General features: G+C 36.9%; 1 protein-coding gene across 1 annotated transcript in view; it reads right to left on the minus strand.

The window, feature by feature from the left end:
* PREX2 (phosphatidylinositol-3,4,5-trisphosphate dependent Rac exchange factor 2) overlaps positions 1–23,677 on the minus strand; it is a 167,502-nt gene that overhangs the window by 110,942 nt on the left and 32,883 nt on the right. Inside the window, exons 2-6 of the mRNA XM_065753165.1 lie at positions 8,276–8,347; positions 8,081–8,203; positions 6,264–6,368; positions 3,516–3,617; positions 2,188–2,349 (exon numbers count right to left, since the gene is read on the minus strand). Of these exons, the coding sequence (XP_065609237.1) occupies positions 2,188–2,349; positions 3,516–3,617; positions 6,264–6,368; positions 8,081–8,203; positions 8,276–8,347 (564 nt within the window). The remainder of the gene's footprint in view (positions 1–2,187; positions 2,350–3,515; positions 3,618–6,263; positions 6,369–8,080; positions 8,204–8,275; positions 8,348–23,677) is intronic.

Below are 23,677 nucleotides of genomic sequence, written 5' to 3' on the forward strand. Positions count from 1 at the left end.
AAAGTGGATTTTGCTTTTCAGGGTTAGAGGTTTGAGAATAGTTCTTAACCAACTTACATAACTAATAATGCACTGAATTAATCATACTGTAACCTTATACTTGAGTGTGCTCAACAGGATGTATTTGACATAAACATGATATTCAAGGCACCAAGTAGAAGAACTTGGTATTTGCAGTAGAATGCTGAACTGAAAATCTGATAATAAAGGAATAAAATCAGTGATAGGATATAAGTACTTAACAAGTTTACCTTACCTTAAAATATTAGTAACACAAGCATTTAACTTCCCATTTAGATATTATAACAAAAGTGACATGTATTTTAATGTTTACATGTAATCTTCTTAAGATACAACTGATGTATAGCTTGATGTACTAGCTTGACAGCATGGTCCAGCTAATTATAAAGAAGAAACTTATATTTATGATGTCTAAACAAGCAGCTATTAAGATATTAACTACTTTCACCTAAGATACACCTCTCAATAATAACACAATGCTTTATTTTATTTAGGTCCTTTTTAAAAATCCTGTGAACAATATCCTGGCATGAGTACATGTTCCATGTCATTTATCATTCATCTTTAATGGACTGTTTTGTTTTGAGACTGAGTACTACAACTAAATGCAGTTACGTAGAATTTCATTGCAGCAGGTTTAACTGAATAGAGACCAGCAATTACAGAGCTTTTGTACTTGCTAGATCCCTATTCCCACAGCACAGTGAATTTTCATGGAATGTGATACAATGACAGTCTGAAGCAAGACTATCATGCACTAAGGTCTGGCATGAGAAAATTTTTCTCCCCTCATTATACCTAACCTAATTACAGCAATGGAAGAGCTGCCCTTGAAAATGTTGCCACGCATGAAAAGGAAAAATACTCTAAGTTACATGTTTCGTATCCAACAGTATACAGAAGACACTGGAAAAATTTTGACTAAAGTAAAATCTGTTGTTGGACCCATATTTAGAATAAATCAAATCTTTTCATACTTCTCAAAAACAAATTAAAATTCTGCCCTCATAGATCAGCAGATTTCACATGGAGCAGACAGGAAATCATTTTACAGCACTGTAGATACCATTTATGGTTTTCTTCATTCACAGTAATTTTTGTTCATTCAAATAGAGGCTATTCTCCTGAACCTTTCTGGAAAGCAGGGAAACACTTAATCCTCTGCTGGAGAAGCAGAAGGCATCCTTAGAAAGAACAAGTTCAAGAAACAGCAGGTGTTGTAAACAGATGTACAATATAAAATAGAGCATAATGACATAGTACAAGGAAAAAGAGAAATTTCAGGGTAGGGGTGACCTCAAAGGTATTATATAAATTTTGCTGCCACTGAAAAAAACACTGAAAAGCATCACAGACCCAGTCTTAGCAACAGCCAACAGCAGGGAGGGAACAATTGTATGTATAGACTGCTTTTCCTCTCTACCATTTTACTACTAGTATTAATTTTTACTTAAAATTTGACTATTCTTGTCAACATTTTTGTTGTCTCACTTCCTGTGTCGATTAAAGTTCAAGCAGATCTATCTCAAAGTTTTCTCTGATTCAAGGTCCCATCCACACCTCTAACCCTTTCTTTTCTCTGTACTGTATGAAGGCCATTTCCTATTTCATAGCCAAAAGATTTAATCTCAGTCTATGAGACTAGCATGCAAAAAAATACATTTTTCATTTTATCTTTTCCAGGCAGTAAACCTCAGAGAAAAGAAGCATTGTCTACATATATCAGGATTAGCACAAGATTTGAGGGGAGAGCTTTGGAGATAGCACTCATCACCACTTTACAAGGAGAAGGACGTGAACCTCTTACTATTAAGGTTCGTCAGCTTCAAACCAGACATTAATCTTGTCAGCAGTCAAGTTGTTGAATCTTGGCAGGTAGCCAACATGGCTGATTAACTGAAGGACTATTATCAGACTGGACAGAGGCATAGAGGCATAAATTAGCATGGGGAGTTAACTCACTGGTCTAAATGTAGACACCAATCAGTGACATTCTATATAGTAGTGATCAGTGATGGATTCATAGTGCAGAGCCTAAATAAAAGCTGTCATTTCACAGAAGTGAGGAGCTCAGCATATCCTAAGAATTATAAAACCTGTGTAATAATGCTTGTTGAAAATTGGTACATCTCCCTCAATGCAAAGTGACACATTTTGTGACATTACCTCCCATCCTTCAACGTGAGACTGCCATTCTTCCAAAAATTCTAATTTCTCCATTTGTCTCTTGGCTTCATTTATGTTGGAACAGACAGCTTTCATGGCCTGGAGGGCTTCCATTAATGCTGTATAGTCACTGTGCTTCCTTGGAGTCCGCTTCAGTAACTCCTGTTAAGACATTAAAAGAAAAAATAACTTGTCTTTGATCTCCAAGTGAACATTACAGAAGGCTTAAATTGACCAGGATACAAAATCAAATCATAGACAGACTTATTTCGATAGGTGCAAAATACTAAGCCCTCTAGCATTTTGTCCAAGTAGGAAACTAAAACTCAGAGAAACAAATTACTTGTAATAACAAAAAAATCACTACTTAGAAAAGAGTTTTTATTTCTGCTTCTTTTCTCACCTCTGTGTTTCTGCATATTGACATTTGTTTGTTTTTTTTAAATACTATGGGACAGTACTGTTCAACAACAAAGATAACAATTCTGCTTTAAAATGTTAGTTTATGGACGTTAAAATTAACACTTGCTATTCCTGCAACTCAGGACAGAAAAAAAAACAACAAAAACAGTTTATTTAGCTCCACTCTACTGTTTAATCTAATGTAACACAAGGGAGCAGCAAACAATAGTTTAGGTGACTCACTGATTTTGTATGACTATTTGCAATAGCAGCCATACTGAAAAACAAAAGCGGAGTTGCCAGTATTCATTGAAGATTTCCTATCTCAAACTACCAACTCTGCTTTTATAGCTCGGATGAAGTGCAGCCTTCAATGCACATCCTGACAGGGGGTTGGGTACATTCTTTCGTAAGCCTTAGCTAGAAGCTTTAATACTGCCACCAGCACACTATCTCTAAATTTATTTAAAAAAAATCACACATCTTACTGTTATTCTGAAGTGTTTCTTTCAAATCACTTTCATATATATTTTTAATTTACCATTTCATGATGGTAAATTAGATTCAGCAATGTATGTTGGTAACAAACACAAAACCCCAAGCATTTTAAGCAAAGCTATAGTTAAATCCAGCTGGCATCAGTCTCATTAAACTCACTTGACTGCCTCACTTCTATTCAACAATGAAGAGGCAACTTCACTACTACATCTACAGGGGAGCTAACAATCTTCATTGAGCCAGACTCCTTCGTCCTTTTAATACTGATATCAGAAGTCTTGTCTTAGCTTTAATGAACACAAGTCTGGATGCAATAGAGATCATTCACTCTGAAGGGAGACAGTTTCCACTGTTACACTGAAATATGCTTGGGAACAAGTTTTATATGGAAAATAAGAAATCCCAGATTAAAAAAAACTCTGGAGTACCTTCAAAAGAAGTGGATACTTGCATATTCTCTGTATTGGTGTTACAAGATATCCCTCCAATGGCACATCTGTGTTCTTACGTCCTCCAAGGAGCATGCAATTCTAAAGAGCAAACAGTTTCACAAATTAAAAAATCCTTATAAAATTACAGTTTCTCAAATCAACGAGTTACACAAGAGTTGAAGAGACGAGTCCACAACTGGTTTTAATCTCTATTACACATCAAGTTTCTATAACATAAGCAGTTGCCTTTAAGGTTTTCAAACACGAAGATAGGAGCATACACACACAGCAGTAATGGCTAGCTCTATATAAATTATATATATCAATATTAAATATTTTATGAGAGAGATTTGCAAGACTATCACAAGAGTAAACTTGAACACATGCACAGGCAGGTATACAGACTATCATCCACAACAAGGAAGTGGTGGTGTCATGCAGGAATCATTATGCAGGTAACCCTCACCACCTTCTTCAACTAAGAGTGGCCATTTATGTAAATGTTTACAATAAGAGGCAATGAATAAAATTATGAAAATATTCTTTCACATGTTAATAACAACAACACAGAATTCAGAGTGATCATTATGGATGCTGTTTGAGGTAGAAAGCAATATGAGAAACAGTTTGATGGATTTCAACACGGTCATCCTAACACAATAAAGGTCTTCTGTTTACAAGTTCTTATACCTAAACATGATGGGTGCTGAATAAAATATCTTTAGTCATGGGCTAAAGAATCTCTGATTTTTGACAACTACCAACCACGGAAGCAAAGATATTTGAAATACTGCTGACATCCATGAAAAAGCAGCTGAGAGAGAGAGAAAAGATTTAGGGCTACTTGAGATAACCAAGCATACAAGGGACCTCACAGCAAATATTTGAATTTGCTAATCAAAGCACAAGTGCATAAAGATCTACAGTAATAATGAAAATTATTTTATCAAGAGATCAGATGGAATTGACATGAGATCATCTATGGTTTCAAAGAGCAAGATGTCTAACATGAAAACACAAGCATTTTAAACACAGATCATATTTTGATACAGGCCACAAATCTGGATGTAGACCCATTGTTGAAACAATGGTTACACAACTGGGTGACTGCTCCACTCGGTGCCTAATTCACAATGCATGTCCCCAACATCCAGTACTGCTATGGGGTTCTGTAGTCCACCCTTAAGGATCTGCTCTGTATTCCTGGTCAACCACTTTATGCCTTATCATAAAGGTTGCTTTATCCTAAAGGACCTCACTTAACCTACCAATCAAAAAGCTTTACTAAGAAAGACTGACTATCTTGTACAAGATAACAGCAATGGGAACTACTGGTTTATACAATGTCTGTCTTTATATTTAAAGGCACAAAAGTCAGGTTTCAACTCCTAGTTATTTATAGTTAATCACACCTCTAATTACCTGTACTGTTCTGTCTGGATAGAAGGATTTAATTTTACTTTCAAATTGAATAGTCAGAGATCTCTTTTTCTGGGTTGGATTGTTGCTGCCTATTCTACAGGCACATCCCAAATTTCGGAGGAACGATAAGCTAATGCAGAAGCCATATGCATGCCCCCAGCAGTACGTAACACTAACATATCATGAACTGCCACAATTGCACATTTGGCTTTCTTTATCTCAAAACAAGCTCTATAGCAATAAGAGACCGTAAAAAAGGCAGATGGTGCTTCAAGATACCCTTACAATAACAAAATTCCCTGGCTGTAAGTTAATGCTGATAGGAAAGGAGCCAGAATCAGTATCTTTCCAAAATTTATTAAGTTGCTCAAGGACAGTTTCCCCAACAACTCTGACAACAAACAGCAGTAGTGAAAGTCTACAGTATAGTAGAAATTAATAAATAAATATTGTGATGCTTTAAACCACATCTGTGAAGCTTTGTTGATAGGGACATTTGCTTAAGTTCACTTGTAGTCCCAAAAACTCAATAATTGGATTTGATCACTCTGAATTTCAATATCATAATCAAGGGAACATCCCCAAGTGTGTAAGTTCCAACACAAAAGGCCGTGCACTTCAAAGCTGACCTCATTATCACAGGATGCAACGAAGGATAATGTAAAGTCATTCCACACTAAAATCTTCTTGTAACAAATAAGGTCAACAATTAGGAAACTCATTATTTATATGGAAACTGTTTTTGCTGTGAAAAAATAATGAGGTCTGTCATATTTAACATTCTAAAACTCCTCCTTAGTTGTCCTGTAAAGTAGAAGATAACAGTGTAGCTGGTTAGGTGCCCTACTTTTATTTTTAATCTCTTGTTAAGTCTTTCTACAATCAGGATGACTACTCTATGAACCATTAGAAAACATTTTGCTGTTCAGCAAAGCTTAAGCTACAGTACAAGAATGTGGATTTTATCATCAGAAGTTCTGCCTAGACTTTCAGCTTCTTTCTCTCTTTTCCTTATCCCTCCTGCCATTCCTCACACAACTTGATCTATTCTTTCTCCTTTTCACAGACATAGCTCAATTTGCACCCTTTTCTTTCTGTGAAAGCAAGTTCAAGGCATAAAGCCTTATGCTGTGTAACGCATGGATCCAAGGGCTGCTGATGCACACAATCACCTTCTCTAAAAACATCACCCCCAGCAGCAACTACCCGCTGACCACTTGAGGGTGTTACATAGTTTTTACATAGTGGAGACAACAAAGCTAGTAATTCATGTCCAAATTAAAAAAAAAATACTGTTAGAACATCAATTCGAAGTTTATTTACCAGAAGAAATGTCCGCACTGTTCTTATTTTGTTGAGGTCAAGCAGAACTTTCTGTGCCTTCTCGTGGTTACTGCAGTATTCATCATAGATACGAAATTTCTCTTTCTACAGAAACAAAGAAATTTTTCTTCACTTGACATTTTGATTATTTTTAATAAATAAAACATGGAAATCAAATTTTTGAAAGCTGCTTAACTAACACAATATTTGTTTTGGAAGGTTATCCATTTCTCCTACATTTACTATTTGAGCTCCAGGTTTCTTGCCCCTTTTATTCCTGCTTTTAGTTAGAATAATGAAGTTTAAAGTTTAGAAGCACCATTTGGGAATTCCCTGAAAAATTTCAGAATTTGAACTATTAACAAAAACAGGATGAAAAAAAAAAAAATACACCATGACCACCAACGGAGAAACACCAGAGAAAAAGCACAATTAGTATCTTCTTTATTGGCGTCGTTACCTATTTTGACTGCAAACATCTATTTCCAAATGTCATCCATGATTCCATCAAGTCAAAAACTGATGTTACTCAATTTCCGTAAAATGTTTCCACTAACCATTAATAATTTTCTCCTCTCACAATGAATAAACAAAGATTTAGCAAACAAATGGGACTTTAAGCAAAGATAACAATGACATCTACACTTCTTGTTGGGTCTGGGGCAGAAAGTAAACTAACTTGCCTTAATTTTACAGAGCTTTGTAACCCTGACATCCTTGTTTTACTCCACCAAGAAAAATTATACACATAGAAAATTACTAATGAAGTCTTAAAAAAATGCTTGTGGAGGAACTGGGTTACAAGAAATAAAAAAATTTTTACAGCTAAGAACTATGGAAATATTTACCCAATATAAGCAATTCTTCCCTAATTATGCACACTTTTTTTCCTAGGATCTAAGAGCAACCAACATAAATAAAGTCTACTACAACGTCACCTTCTTTATACCCCCTTTTTCCTGGTACCTCTATCACACACACTAGCAAGCCACTCCAACACTGCAGGGCTCGGTGTGTCAGTTTGGGCTGAGGTCCCTTTCAAAAATCCCAGATGTATTTATACCAAACAGGGCTCTGGTGAAAGAGACAGCCCTTGGAACCCACAAGCACCATTGGTTTCCTACTCTATAACCAGTTACAGTGTGATAGGAGGCAGTAGTGCTCCTGCAGCCTGCCAGAACACAACAGTATCACAGCACAGAGCCCTGTCCTCTCCCAGGGCCACATGTGCCAGTGCCCCAGCCACCACTCTGCTCTTGTGTAGTCTCTCATCCATCATGCCACAGGCAAACACTAGATGTCTGATGTTATTTTTGCTGCTAAAAAGCAGTTGTAGTTTTCTGATGTGCAAAAAACTTAAAGCCATGCTCAGCTTTAAAATATACTTTTGACTTATCAATCTCAAGGGCCCTGAAGATGAGTTTATGTGAAAACTCTGGCAGTAGATACACATTTGCTTGGTACAGGTTTAACATTTACTTCTTTCAACTGATTTTTCCTCTTCATTTACAAGAAAAAAATAGTATTATACACACACACACACAAACAAAAACCAACCTTAATTCATAGTTACAAAAGGCATTAGTTGTTGAATATAAAAAATGAACAATGAAGACTTGTCCATTTTATGTTCCTCCTTCATTTCTTCATCCCCCCCTCCTTCTCTTGGGGATGGCAGTAACCAAGAGACGACCTCAATATACTTATCACTATGCAATCAGGTCATACTTTTTCCTCATCATTACATTAATTAATAAAGACAATCAGAAAAGGAAAAAAAAAAAGGTGAAACAAAGTTATAATAGAAGACAGCATACGTAATGAAGAAAGCAAGTTCCAACTTCATGGTGTGCACTAGGTTCTGGCTGCAAACACTCCTCCACGAGGGACAGGAAGTTCTTGTGAACTGCAAGAATATCTTCAATATTTGAAAACAACATCTGCAAAAGGATAAAACACAGATAAATAGAACATCCAATACAAAATAAAACATGCGCAATTAGGAGACTAACCTTAACTGTCTCTTCTGTGACATTTTTATCCACTTTGGCTGCAGCACATTGGATCATTCGATGAAGGAATGCCTGCATGAAATGAGACAAATAAGGAAGCAGTTATTACAGGAATACTCAAATTACATTTGGCATTTTACACTTACAAACTGTTTCCTAAATTTCTTACATTTTGGATATAGAGTTACATTAGAGTACTATTCTGAATCTAAAATAAATATTTGATTTATAAAACATTTAGGGGCTCTGTTATCCTAAACATGATGTAAGAGCCTATCTAAATGTAGTATAAAAAGAGTTAAACAGTGAAATATTAATGAAGCTGAGAAATAGAACATTCTCTGAAGTACAGCTTCCACCCTGCACTCATGTAAAAATCAGGCAAAAGCAAAATGAGTCATTTTCAAAATCTAGCTCTAGCACTTCACAATTTTACTACAGAGAAAGCCAAAATGAGCCTTTAGTTTCTAAAATAAAATTAATCTGGAGATACTATTATGAAGTGCAACATTTACCATAGTTACCACAAGTAAGATTTCTGCTCTATTAATAATCAAACCTATTGTAAAGTCAATTGGTTTAAACAATACAGTCAGCTGCACCTGGTTTTGCTTAATGAAAACATACACTTCCTTCTTCCCAAGAACATCATAATTGGGAAACAAATAAGTAGTAAATAATATCACCAACAAAATAACAAAAGAGTAATTTGTATTTCGCATTAAAAACTGGAAATGAGATGTACAGTCATTCCCAAAATAAATCACATTTCAGGTACAAAGGCTATCGTTATTTTTTATGAATTCATTCTATTACAAAGACTGAGGTACATTCTGAAAGTATCTACACACTGTAAACTGAAGTCTTACATTGATAATCCTTCACACAGACACGCATATTCTTTACCCATTAAAAACTGGCACCACAAGAGCACAAATGTCATGTCTTTCATAACCGTTTAGCTCCAAGCCATTGGGCATTGTACACTGTACACAAACTCATCTGAATTCTGGCGTGGTGCAAATTCCATAAAAGAGGCAATAAATAACCCCTGTGTGGAAGGGTAGCAGTCACAGCATCCCTCTTTTTCCTATCTTAAAACTAGAACTTAAAACATTTTCATGTGCAGTGAACCTTTCTCTGCTGAGGACTGTGTAACTGAACATTTTTATTACTGACGAGACCAAACTAGTTATCTAGGACATAAAAAGAACTAAGTTTGGACTACTGCCAGTATATTACATTTCATACCACATTCTATACTGATGTAGATTTTTTTTTTTTAATCTCTCTTTTTCCAAGCTATTTGTGCTTTCTTCCTAGTATTTTATTGATATTTTAAAAAGCCACTAATTCATTTGCAACAGTTAACTGTTGGTGGACAACAGCCCTTTATATCCTTCCATGCTATGAATATCTGCAGGGGTTACAGCACATTTGAGTGTGTTGACTGTACAGTGCAGAACCATTCCCACGCGTACTGAAAGCCTGTTAAATTGTATGACTTGAAATTCACTTTTGAAAGCTTTCACAAAACCAGTCAACAGTATTATGTATGCTTTCAAATTGAAAGGAAAAAAAATCATGAGAACTACCTCTAAAACTGAAATCTTTCTCTGTTCACGTTATTTCCCCATAGACCAAACATACTGCTCATCAGCATTTATTTTATCCCAAAAGATCTTCATTTTCCGTGACTATGAAGGAAGGTGAGTATTCAGCTGGTTGAGGGTGAAATTGAAAAACTGATCTGGGAGCTGGGGCATTAGCTTTTCCTAAGTGATTCAAGATACCAGCCAAGAGTCGTGAGGTCAACAAGAGTATACATCAACTGCAATAAACAGATTCCCCACGTGTCCAAGCAAAACTGTCCCAGACCTCTTATCTGCAGAGGTTATCAGAAAACGCATCCAGGAAAATCCCAGCTCTCAGGAGCCCAGACACAGGTCACTGAGGAAGGGAGGCCTGGGGTGACTTTAGCCCTTTCCAGCAACTTGGCACAAATTCATGTTATGTCACTGATCTCATACAGCAGGAGTAGTGCAGACACAAGGCTAGTTTTTCCTAAAGATTTGCCAGCACTTGTTCCCATCACTGCAGATTTACTTCCTAAAAAAAGTTTAACACTATGTCCCACAAAGCACTGAATCCTTCCAAGCATCAAGTACGGCAAAACCACACATATCACAAAGTTTGACAAACTGCACTTCTCCTAGAACAGTGGTGAGAGAATTCAGGGCACTGTGGGTAGGGAGACCTCCAACGGTCTTCACCCACAGTGCCAAGCAATGCTGAAATCTCTGCACTTTCACCATGTTTCACTAATGCCCAATGACCTTAGCAACTCCCTTATTGTAACGGGGAAACACCACTGGCCCCATGCACACAACGTCTCTGTCTCTGGCCTTTGCTACAACAGATAGCTGTCATCAGGTTGGAGGATGGAGAAGTTAATGCTTTTGTTACAGTGTTAAATAACCTTAAGCCCTCACAGTGACTACGGAAAAATAAACGTCTCTAAACTCATACGAACATGCATTCAGTCTGAGAGAGGCATGACTATTCAAAAGACTGGCGCTTCTTGAACATCAAGTGAGAACAGCCAAGAACAACTCTTCAAAAAACAGTAAACAAAGAAAAAGCAGCTTTAAGGAGAAACCCAGCATAGAAATAACAGACATGAAAAGGAAAATATACAACAATGCCCATAAACATAAACTCTATAACTCCATAAAGGAGTTTACAGCTGCTGAGCTAGCAGAAAAAAAAAGTTTAGAGAAGGTTTTGAAGGTGTTTAGGTATTAGCAACCACTGAAAAGAGTACACCTAGGAAAAATGAAAGAACAAAATGGAGATCTCACCAAATTTATGTCTCTTACTAAAGAAGAATCAATCAAAGTCAGGAACTCCAGTGAAATAGCACAAAACATTCTGCCATAACTCCAAGTCTGCTTCTCAACATCCAGACTCAGTACTGAGTACCAGGTTACATGAAGGAGCAGAAAATAACAAGGACACAGCTAAGTTGTCTCTGTTCCCAGACTGACTGGAGCAACTGGAATACATGATTCTCATGCTCATAAAAAAATAAAAATAAAAAAATCAGCTCAAACAATGTACTTTCATTTACCATGCACACATGTCATGACTCATCTTGGTTTCCTGGAGCATATTACACATCTTGCTGAGGTCAGTTTAAGACTTGTCAACACATCTGTGTAGGTCTGAGCACAACACCAAGCACAGAAAATAAATCCTTGTGGGTTCCAGGACTCCAGACCTTTGTTACCTCACCTTTCCTAACACTTTCTAAGTGGATTCCAGAGTTTCCCTTAATTTACCTTCAATTTCTAGTTTTCTCAAGGTGCAGTAAAGCAATGCAACTGGCACAACACCATTTTCCAAAGTTTAATCTTGTGCTACCAGCATGTCAGCTAACAGATATCTGATATCTGCTGTAGTATCTGGATTCATCCTTTCAGCACTGTAAATTATTTTGACATACTTTCTGGACTAGTTACTATACTAACTTTTACCTTTGGTGGGTAAAACTGCTCTAAGACACTACAGGAAATAACCATGACTGAAAATTCAAACAAAGTCTGAAAATCCAAATCCAAAAATTAAATAAGAATCTGTTACTTGTGCCAAACAACCACTAATGAGTTCTTCTGTCTGTTGATCTGCTGCCATTTTGTGAAGCAGCATGTCTCACACAGAACTCACAATGAGTTCCTGTTATGGGGTTCTTCTTATTGTATCAAAGTAAGAGAAGGATTGTTGTTTTTTTCTTTGTTTGTTTTCTGTTTTTGTTTTCTTTCCCCCTCCAAAGCTGCTTTCTGTGCTATCGAAAAAATAAAAAAATAAAAACCAAAAACAAAAAACACTTCTACAGTTTGTGCAAGAAGCTGCCAACAGCACAAATGACTTCCCTGACATCTGGAATGAAATCAGGGAAGACAAAGATATCTGCCTGCAGAAGATACCCAGGGCAGGAAGAGTTTCTGTCTTTTTGACAGATATGAAATTAAGTCCTGCAATTATGTCAGAACACCTGGATCACAAAATATATACCCATTTTTCTAAGAGAAATCATCTTTTTGTCAGCCTGGAAAGAAATATTTGTTTTCACTTGGAGAAAGAATTAAAGTAAAAGTCACTTTTTTCCACTTCAAACCGCTTTTAATATTGTTTCAACTCTTAAATTTATACTGCCATAAAAGCAAAACAGACTACAAAAGATATTTTTTTTAATAAGGTCATTTCCTGTGTACTTTCCCTTCAGGACAATGGAAGCACCCAATTGACCATCTTGAAGCCTGCTGAATAAAGCTTGCAAGATCTTTTTTCACTGAAGCTGAATAAAATTTTATTTTTTTATACTGTCAAGGAAACTAAAAGAAACCCACAAAAAGGAAACTGTTCATATGTTACAATTTAACATAGATGTGGCTAGATGGCTTCTACATTCTTAATGTAGCTACAGGCTTTCAGGATGGTGGGCAATATCTTGCTCTTTTCAGAATATTCAGAACAATCCTAGGCAGAAGACAGAACTCTACGCTTGGGAAGAGAAGTGCTCCAGATTATAGCCAACTGGCCAAATGTATTTTTTTACCATGGTTAATTTAGTTCACACACATCAAGGTAACATTTTCCCCACCAGTTCAAAGTTTTGCACACAGTAATTAATTTATATCAGATTCCTGGCCCCAGAAGCACACCATGCTGGTTTTTGTTCAAGCACTTTCATGCAATATTACTACAAAAAAAAAAAAAAAAAATTCAATACAGAAGACTCCAGCTTTGTAGCAGCTGTGGTAAATGCATTTCCCCTCCTCTCCCCATCAACCTGTGCCAGAAACAGTGGCAAAAGCTAATCAGGCTGGCTTCTACTGTCAAACAAAAGACTCTTCTCTCTCAATTCACCAGCTGAGGCACCACCTGTTTTTCCCAAGGCCTGCAGGACTGGATGAATTGCAAGCAGCTCAGGGAGCACCAGCAAGGGTCAGAGAAACTGTTTCTCCAGTCAGCACCTACAGCTTTCAAAGCTGAATTCAGATGCTGCTGTCCATAAAGATGCGGGAATAGATGGACCATATCTGCAATATTTCCCACTCTAATGCCCATTTCCTTTCCAAAACCAACAAAACTATTCTCTCCTCCATTCATACAAAGATGCCCCAAACGGGCATCAGACTGCCTGACAAAGCAGACCTGTCTTGTTTACTTCACCAAGGACGACTCTTAGAAATATAAACATACACACATGCAAATGTTGATCACGTTGAAGAAGGATGGCTCTTCATAGCCTGGTCATACATGAACATGCTGCCTCATACTGGGGTGATCTCTCTCTCATATAATTTTTAATTTTCTGCTCAAGTTCTCTAATATCAGAAAATTTTTCCAAGAGTGAGAAAACTTTCCTCACCTTGTCCTGTGCCTTGATAACTTTCTTCACCTTTCTCTAGTCACTGTAAACATTTTTTTCAGTTCCGCTTCAAATGTGCATCTTCTTCACCCTTTCCTGCACACGGACTCAGTTCCCTCCTTCAACAAGGAAATGCCCCTTTAACTGATCTCTCTCTCACCTTTAATATCACCTCCCTAAGCCATAACTGTTCTTTTAATTTTGATTCCCTCATTCCTTCAGCTTTCAAGCCAATGAAAGGACAATATTTGTGGTGCAGGCCCAGTTCACCTCAACCAACTCAGACATAACACATCTCCACCCTCTTCCTTGTACTGAAGAAACAAGGCTTAGTGCAACATTTTGCCCCCTTCTCTTTGCAGATATCAAGAATCTTGTCTCCCATATATAGTATTTTCATTTTTGAAAGCTGGTTCTATGCTTGCATTGCTCAGTCTTGCATACCTGAAGTTCAGAACGTGCCTGAATTGTAGATCAGAGGGTAGATGTCAGGCTAGTTAGTACATACTGCTACCAAATGAAGCCAAATAGAGAAAGCTGCTTAACTAGAACTTTAGAGAAAGGTCATACACTGGCATACAGGATAAATGCTGATCTGAAAGCTGAGCAGAAGATTAGAGTCTAATCTTTTTTGCAAATGTTGTATAGAACATGTGCATTTGGTAACTGGACCGTTATCCCAGGAAAAAGCAAACAGGTTAGATTCCAGTCTCAGCATCACCAACAGACTGATGGTCTGCTGCAACAGATATATAAACAAGAGTGGTCCATATGGATAAAGACTTTACAGTTTGGCCCTGTCATTCAAATGGACCTTTATTAAGCAGTTAATGAGACAACAGGAAAAGAAAAAATATTTCCAGAATATTTTTGAAGTATTTTGAAGATTTCCTGATAAAGAGAAGACACTTGAGATTGAAAAACGTTCACAAGTGTGAGTATCACATGGTCCTGGTGGTACATTTTACAAAAGGAATCATGTACTGCTAATATCACAGCTGACCTTGTGTTACTCAAGCGAGAACGGAAGAGAAAAGATGTCTACAATGTTTACCTCTCATAAATGTTAGCAGTTTCCTGAATTTATAATGAGGTATTCACTGGCAGATCTCCATGACTTCAGCTGTGTTCATTAGCAACAAGTCAAGAAAGTTAGAAAACTTCAGAGCAATTGTTGGTCTCAAAGCAATAGTATGTTCCTGTTTAATTAGAGAAGCATCCATACATTTGAAACCTTTATACTTCATACACTGGTTTTCTACTCTTTTTATGCATTAATATTTGCTTGTTCTATTTAATAAAAATCAATTTTTTCAGTTAAATTTTAATCCCAAAATTAGTACTCTTTTTGTTTGTTTGTTTATTTTGGGGAGGGGGGGTTTAACAGAACATCTGTTTAAAAGAATTTAACATTTCAAAACATATTTTGGAGACAACTATTAAGTTCTGGGCATCAAATTCTATTTCTTTCAACTTAAAGCAACTCAAAAGTTTCAGAAAGTGTAATATGGTCAAGATGAGAAATACATTTGCCACAAATGACCCGTCATGAACAATATTCAATATTTTCTGATTCAATCACTGGAAATCTTGAAAGTGCTACAGGACAGGAATTGTGTTTTTCTGTTTATCTTCTCCCTTCTTTATCTTTCCACAGTTCATAAGGAAGTTTGAAAACAATCTTGAGCCTTCTGACACACAGATAACCACCTGGATTGACAGTTATAGTCTTTATCACAAATTACGAGAAAAAAAGCAGATAAAAAACATCACACCTTTCAGAATGAAAATTTAAAGCATAATTCTGAATCTGCAGAAAGAAGAAGAGCAACTGACTCGGCAATAGCAAAAAGAACCATTAAGTCTTTAATGAGGAAGGCAAGCAGCTAATTTAAAAACAGTTTTATCTATAAACTAAGAGAACTTGAAACTACTGACAGGCGGTCATTATGGAAGCCCACCAAAACATTATTACATGCTTTGCTTTCGACGCATAACACTTTTTCTAATATGAGCTTACTGAGTCTTTAATTCTGAGATTATTTCTGCTTAATGTAGTTACATTCTAATTAGGAATTAAGAGTGGGAGAAAATTCAACAACTTTGATTGCCAGCAGTGTATAAATAATGTGTACTTCTCAAGCAGTACTTAATGTAGTCTGGCTGCAAGCCTGTATTTGCACACTTAGGTTAAGAAAACCATGTAGCGTGAAGAGTATAAAAAGCAGTTTTCTACCTTAATTTCAATTATTTATGAAGCCTGCAGCAAAGCTGTAGTATAGTGTTTAGAAAAAGCATTTTCCTGAATACAGGAAAAAAAAAAAAGCAGATACAACCCAATTAAGTTTTTCCTAAACAATGGAAATCAGAATGCTACCCTGCATATTGAAGCCTGTCTTACCTCCAGGTAATTCCTATCGCTTGTCATTCAGATACGTGCTGGCATGATCAGATGGTACAAAGTTCAAAGGATCATGTGCAACAGTGCCTCATTTCATGCAATAACCACTGCATGAATTGTATGTATGGAAATGCATGAATTACATTTCCAAGTCTTAGTAAGACTATAGCCTTATTTTTAAAAACTCCCAACAATGGCATAAGCTGTGGCCTATCCTTAAAATATACCAGACCTAGAACACACATTATCAAAAGACATCCAGGTCTGCACTAACTATAATAAGGTTGCTAATTAAACACATTCACTGTGAAATCACTTTTATTTTTGAGACAAAATACAAGTTTTAAGAAAACAGTATTTAAATTACTTATCACAGAGATATATAAGAAGCTTTTTGTTGCTGAAGTCAATACAGCCAGTAGTTTAGAAATACCCACAGGAGGGCAGATTTATAAAACGGGAAATTGTAAATCACCAAAGGTCTTTGAAAACATTGTGAATGATTCCAAACCAAAAGCAAGGCTTCAGTGAAAGATAGAGAAAATAAGATGGCATTGTGGAGAATAAGCTCCCAAAAAATACAAAGAAAATTAAAGTCATTCCATTCATTTGAAACGATTTCACTAGAGGTACTCAAGTATCTTGACTTTACTCGTGCTGTAATCCTCTCCAAAATATGAAGAAAAAAAAAACACCTTAAAATTACACGCACAATAAACAACTCCAAGAAAACACTAATTTGCAAACTCTTCACCGACTTAACAGGTATAGCATTAACTGCAAATCATCCAATTTCACTTTTGAAGAAGTGATACATCAGAATAGCCAAAGCAGCTAATGCAGTCATTACAGTGAGCTTCAGTGATAGCCCCTATGAGCAAAGTCGCTGAAGCACTTCTGTGAATGTGATCCTCATTTTGAAATCCAAGATTTCTCGATACTCTACTCTTCTCAAGATTATATACCTACCAGGAGAAGAACAATTCTGTCTTAACAGCAATCTTTCTTTTACACAGACAGGTAGAGCAGTTAATCTGTGACAGGGCACACTTAAATTCTCAGACAAATATACTTAATATAGTATATAGTATCGAATTCCATTTGTAAGATTATGTTATAAAATTTCAGTGGAGAACTGGATATTTTTCACAGCAAAATTTAAACAGACAGCATGCTCTCTTTGCAAATAAGTCAGAAAGCAGTTTCAGCTGCAGAGTTCCTCGATCCTGCAATAAATTTAGTGACAGACAACTTTTGAAGACACTAATGGTGACAGTGTTGAGTTTTTTTTAAAAATAGAAACACATGTGCTCACTGATTCATAAAAAAAAAAGCATTTATAGAGAGAATTATATCTATTTTTGTGGTACCATCATCACATAGTAGGAAATGTCATCATCAAACTAATATAGTCCTGTTGTATACAATAAAACAAAATCTATGTTTTCGATATTTGTTTAAACTCAAAGCTCCTTTTATTGCTCCTACTTTTAACACTTTAAAATTTTAAATAAAATAGAATATTGTGATAAGAATGTCCTTCTATGCTAACTCAAGAAATTCCCAGTCTACAAAAACAGAGTTGGATTACCTGCTTCCAGCAGCAGCTTATACAGCACCTGCACCTTTACCATTTTTTGTGAGATGAGAAATTCCTTCAACTGGCTTCATTTCCAACAACAGTGATGGAATCTTCTTATCTATTAGTAAATTAACACTTTCCAGCGCAGCAAAGAACACTGAATTTGCAGTATTTTGTAAACAAAGCAGATCAGAACAATTATTTCCAGCAAGGGTAACCAAAGCAATTATTTTGTTATGGTAATTACTTAAGGCATGAAAAGTGTGAAAGAAAATAGTTGAAAAGGCTGAAACAGTACTTTTTCCTGTAAAAAGCTGAAAAACTCTGCTTGTCGCCTTTGACTATTTCCTGCAATTTCACATTCTTTTCCTTGATCATGAGTGGACAGATGGAACAAACTAAACAACTAGACTAATCTGAAAAATGTAAACTGTTTGCAACAGTAAACTGAGTTTCTTTTGATTTCTTTATATCAAAAGAACCAACTGTGATTTGCATAACCAGATCCCCAGCACTCCTGATCCATGGTCCCACTGGAATGGATGACAGGACTTTCTTCAGCTGGATTTGACAAGGGTGTTAGAAGATTAAATTAAAACCAGTATTGACTCTCCATCAAATATACCTTGATGGCAAGAAAGTCTTACAATTCACCTTGAAAAACTAGAAGTATTTTAATTAAGGCACATTTACTAGAAAAAAAATGATATTTAATAAACACAACCATGGTACACACATACTTACATGATTTGTGAATTTAAACTCCCATTTCTGAACAAATATTTTCAAGTGTTTAAATAAACTAACCCTTGTGTCATCCAAGGAAAAAAAAAAACAACCCACAATTATAGCTATGGAATTCTCGCGGTCTGGTTTGAAAAGCATGTTGTTTACTTCAGATTAGAACTTAGAGAATAAAATGAGGAAATTTCAAAAGGTTAAATGACAATGTTACTTCTCCTAACGCCATTCCAACATGAGTACAACCCTACTAGCATTTAAATTTCTTTTATTTTACAGACAGCTTCAAACAAACAGAAGATGGTTACATGACCCTGTTGCCTGTCATGAACCGGCCTCGTGAATTTTCATTTGCTTACATGGTTATGAGCCAATTTCCATGGAGATGCAATCATTAATATTTTCCTGGCTTTTATTTGATTCATGATTTGCTTCAAATGTGCAAATGCAAACAATATGTCATCCTTCATTTCTTTATTGCCTAGATAGATATCCAAAAGAGTATTATTAGCTCCCTGACCATTACTTTTTATGCTACTATCTAATCACCTGCTAAATATTAATTACATCAGAGGATATTTACATGGTAATCCCATTTACATCCACTGAAAAAGATTTCATTTATTCAAGGCTGTAATGATCACCACCATCTTACAACAATGAATTGAGCATATTCAAATCCAGAATAGAACTGCAGGAATAAAGCCATTCCATTTGAATGGCTAGATTGCCATACAGTCAAATAAACTAATAATTTCACAAAATTTGACACAGAGTAGAGAGAAAATAAAAAACCCTCCTCAGTTCCTTTCTTCTCTTACTCATCCTTTCCCCCCCCCCCCCTTTTTTTCCCTATTCAAGCATAGACTCTTCTTTTGTAGGTCATGCATAGGTCTATGGCCAGTCATCAGTTTTGACCAGTTCCCAACATAACTGCACAATTTCACTTTGTCTATGATGCATGTGTTCTTTAGGAGCACAAAGAACACATGGGTTTGTGCTTTTCCTTTCTTTCTCTCTTCCTTTCTCTGTTTCTTTCTCTCTCTCTCTTTCTTTCTTTCTTTCTTTTCTTAATAAAGTAACAAAAGATAAAAGCCTGACTACAGAATGATTTTACTTATCATCTTAATGCAGTTATTTGTCTGAATGCTGAGACCTTAAGACAAGAGAGCTTATTATTACCTTTTCCTGACATAGAGCCTCTTTTAGGCTATAATCCAAAGCTTTCAAGCATCTTCCATTCAAATCAAAGAGGATTTAGAGATTTGTTTAGATATTAAGTCTATAAAAAACAGTATAAAGAAAACTGCCATACCCAATCAGTGTACAGAGACAGTTTCTAAGACTGCTATTTAACTTAAGGACACGAACCTCACCACACCACCTGCACTGTACCTGCACTGTAGCTACAGACAAGGACAGGCAGAGCACACTAGTGGAAGCTGCCATCTGTTAATACTCACCCTGAATTTGACAGCACTGCATACTGCTCGTACCAGGAAATACTGCTGCTTACCAAAACACCCACATTGATTACACAAACAGGCTGAGGCCTCACAGAGTCTTTCCACATAAGGTTACACAAGGATATGTAACGCTATTTTAGGATTTTTTTATTTTTAATTTCATTCATGAGTTTGCAGGGAGGAAGGTACTTCTAATGCCCATTCTCTAAAAGAAAATATATGTATATGTAAAAGATTCAAAACCCCAGACACCAGACTTCTAGGAACAACGTAAAGGAACAATACTGTTGGAACAGGAAATCAAAAAACTGTAAATAAAGTATTGTTTTCCAGCATCTTCAATAGTTTTGAACCCTGCATTCCTTCCTCTGAGGGGAGGAAATGACGCCACTTGGAGTCTTCCTCATATCCACAATAGACTGCTATAGTTTGCTTTACTCTGCCCCAAAGTCCTTGAAACTCCAGCCAGTGAGCCACATAGAGGCCTGTTCCAAGCAAAAAAGGTTCTGCAACCATGCACGCACACGTCTCCTGAGTTTTGCAAGGTAGAACTCCTACACTTTGGATTGCCCCCACTTAAGGAACACAGTAAGGCTGCCTCACAGATGACCAGCAAATGAATGAACTGCCAGTGGCTGCTTTGAACATACAGGCAAGGTAGCATTGTGAGCTCAGCTAGTGAATCTTAGGGAGCAGCTTTAGGAGAAGACCTGACCCTAAGATCAAATCTGACCACCTCCAGGTCTACACATCACCCTCTCCGAAAACATTTTGTTTTCCATCTTCCCTCAGATCTTGCCGGGAGGACAGATCAGCGGCTGGCAGGCCAGAGACCCAGCGAAGCCAGAGCTGAATGTTCTTTACTCATTGGGTGTGCAGTGTTCCCAGCTTACCAAAAGTAAAGGGAAAAAGAAACAAAACATCTCAGACGACAGGTCCACTCTCAAACAGAAAGCACAAGCACAGAGGATGAATTAATACTGCATACATAAATGAAGCGGACACTACACTAACAAGCTGAAATCCTGTCAGAAGGAAGCAGAAATAAAAGCAGATTGCTTGGTCTTTCAGCTTTAATCTTGCTTTCCCAAAGCTGCCTATTAAAAAGTTACTAATTGCAAGAGTGAATTTTCCAGGGGCATGTGAAAAAAAAAAAAAAAATCCTGGGAGAAGTACAGAAGAAAAGTTGCCAAATCCACAGTTAGAAGCTCCTTGCAGTTTGATGGAATAGGTCGGGTTTTTTGTTTTTGTTTTTTGAAGTGCTGGAGATTCATTTTAAGGTATTTTTCCGGCCTCTTCTGCTGCGAAGACTGCAGTGCAATGGTTTACAGAATGGATGCTATCACTACAGACAAACAAAACCATCACTCCCAAAAGACTTGACCTTCACCTTCTATCCGAAAATAGTATGTCCAATTACACAGCTACAGCAGCCCACATCCTTAAAATATTTTTTGACTGAATTAATGGCACTACGTGCTAGTCTAGACTTCTTGAGTTTGTTAAAGACTTTAACTAGGAAAATATACCACTAAAACAAACAGTGTTTTTTAGAAAAGAAATTCCAGCAAGTAAATGGTAATTCAGTACTATTTGCAGTTGAATTTGCTGATCTTGTTAAAAAGTAGAGCTCAAAAGTGCACAGACGGTCTTATCATTGTTAGATCAACTTGAAAGTAAACTACAAGCTTCCAGGAAGTTTATCATCCTGTTTGCTGACTATAATCTGGCCTGTTGTGTTTTGATACCATGTTCCTGTTCCTTCTGCTGTCCTACAGACAGAGCAGGAGTTTTGTTGTCCATACACCAAAACTTACCCATCCCCTACACTTTCTCACACCAAGGAGTGAGTAAGGTGCTTTAGGGCAGAAACATCCTCACATTTTCTCTCAAATCTGACAGAAAGCACAACAACAGTGGCTCTCTGGCTAGAGAAAGGTAACAAAAAGTATCCTAAAAATACTACAAAGTAGTTTTCTGACAAAGTAGAATGCAAATATCTATGTAACCGGATTCCTTTGAGCAAAACACTGCAGATCTCACAGCTAAAAAGATGCAAAGGTTACAATTAGGCTTCTATTTGATAAAGGTCATATTTAAATCCTACTTTAATACTTTTTTTTAATGTCCTTTGTAATAAAGCAGCACTTTTCCACAATTACCACCAAGAAATCATCTGCAGATGAAAATCCCAAATCCAGCATGCAGACTCAGCTCCAATATTGGCACCATCATTTTAGCTTATTCTGCCACAACATAACTCCTTGATGGCCAATATGGGATAGTACTTACTTCATAACTTGTGTTTCCCTATCTTTTAAATGGCTTTCTGCAAATTCTGTGCTAACTCTGGAATAATGGTCTTTACCACACAAGAAAAAATTAAATCCTTATCAGTGACTCTATAAGCTCCCTCTCATTTAATAACTGAAAAGCAGAAACTCTTAATATGCAATAGCCATAGCAAACCTGAGTTCCCTTATTATGGAGATAAATCAGCTGAAAAACATGAGTTCACAACTAATATAAGAGAAAAAGCAATCTCATATTAGGGAACATTTTTGTACCTTCCTCATAGCCATTGCCACTATCTACAAAGAGCAAGAAGTACATATCACAGTTTACTCTAGAGAAACTTGGCATCTAGAACTAAAACTGAACAGAAATAAAACTTCAAGGAAACTCAGAAACACAGCAAATATCTGAGGGCTTTCCTTCTGAGCCCTGTCTGGACAGATACTGTTCATATATAATTAAAAAAAAATCAGAGAAATATAACATCCATTATAACAAACAACACTATCATAAATGCCTCCATTTAGTATTAAGGACAACCTGGCAAGGTTTTGTGCACATAACTGTCATACACGAGGATGGAAATTTCCAGATGCAGACTGTGTAGGGAGTTGATACGAAACAGAATTCCTTCTGGAAGCACCAGAAGACTTGTCTCATTTTCCAAAGGGATGGGTGACATCCAGATATTGTTTTCTCAACTGTCCTTTTAGACAGCAAGCACACTTCTTTTTCCTTGTCATCCAAAGAAATGGACCAGAGGAAAAGAGCATAATTTCCTGCCTATTTTGAAAAATCAGAGTTCACCTAAGGAACAAAGGAGGGTGGAGGCCTCACCACTACGAAATCCTTCTGAACCAGAGTAAGTGCTCGGAAGTAGGCAACAATGGTAACAGGCTCAGCAAACAGATCACAGTCATTAAACAAGGGTCCCTGACAAATTCAATTCAAAAAAGAAAAAAAGAAAGAAAATGAAAAAATAAAAAGATGCTTACACATGCAGAAAAGATAGGCCAAACTAAAGTCAAAGTCCCAGTGAAGGCAGAGTCGCTCTTGGTTGAGCTCAAGCAACTCAATTACATCAACACATCTTGCAAAGCAAAGGCACAGAGATTTGACAGTCAGTGTAGCTTTCCTGGTCAGATGATGGTCAGAGGAAAAGGACCTGGGGGTGCTGGTTGATGCTCGGCTTAACTAGTGTGCCCAGGTGGCCAAGAAGGCCAACAGCATCCTGGCCTGTATTAGAAATAGTGTAGCCAGCAGGAGCAGGGAGGTGATCATCCCCCTGTACTCAGCTCTGGTACGGCCGCACCTCGAGTACTGTGTTCAGTTTTGGGCCCCTCACTACAAGAAGGACAACAAAAGGTGAGGGGTCTGGAGCACAAGTCTTATGAGGAGCAGCTGAGGGAGCTGGGATTGTTTAGTTGTAGTTGTGGTGAGGAAGGGGTGGGCCTCTTCTCCCAGATAACTAATGACAGGACGA

Source organism: Cyrtonyx montezumae, unplaced genomic scaffold (genome assembly GCF_038088225.1).
Source record: "Cyrtonyx montezumae isolate F1298 unplaced genomic scaffold, pur_monq_1.0 scaffold_8, whole genome shotgun sequence".
Lineage (NCBI taxonomy): Eukaryota > Metazoa > Chordata > Aves > Galliformes > Odontophoridae > Cyrtonyx > Cyrtonyx montezumae.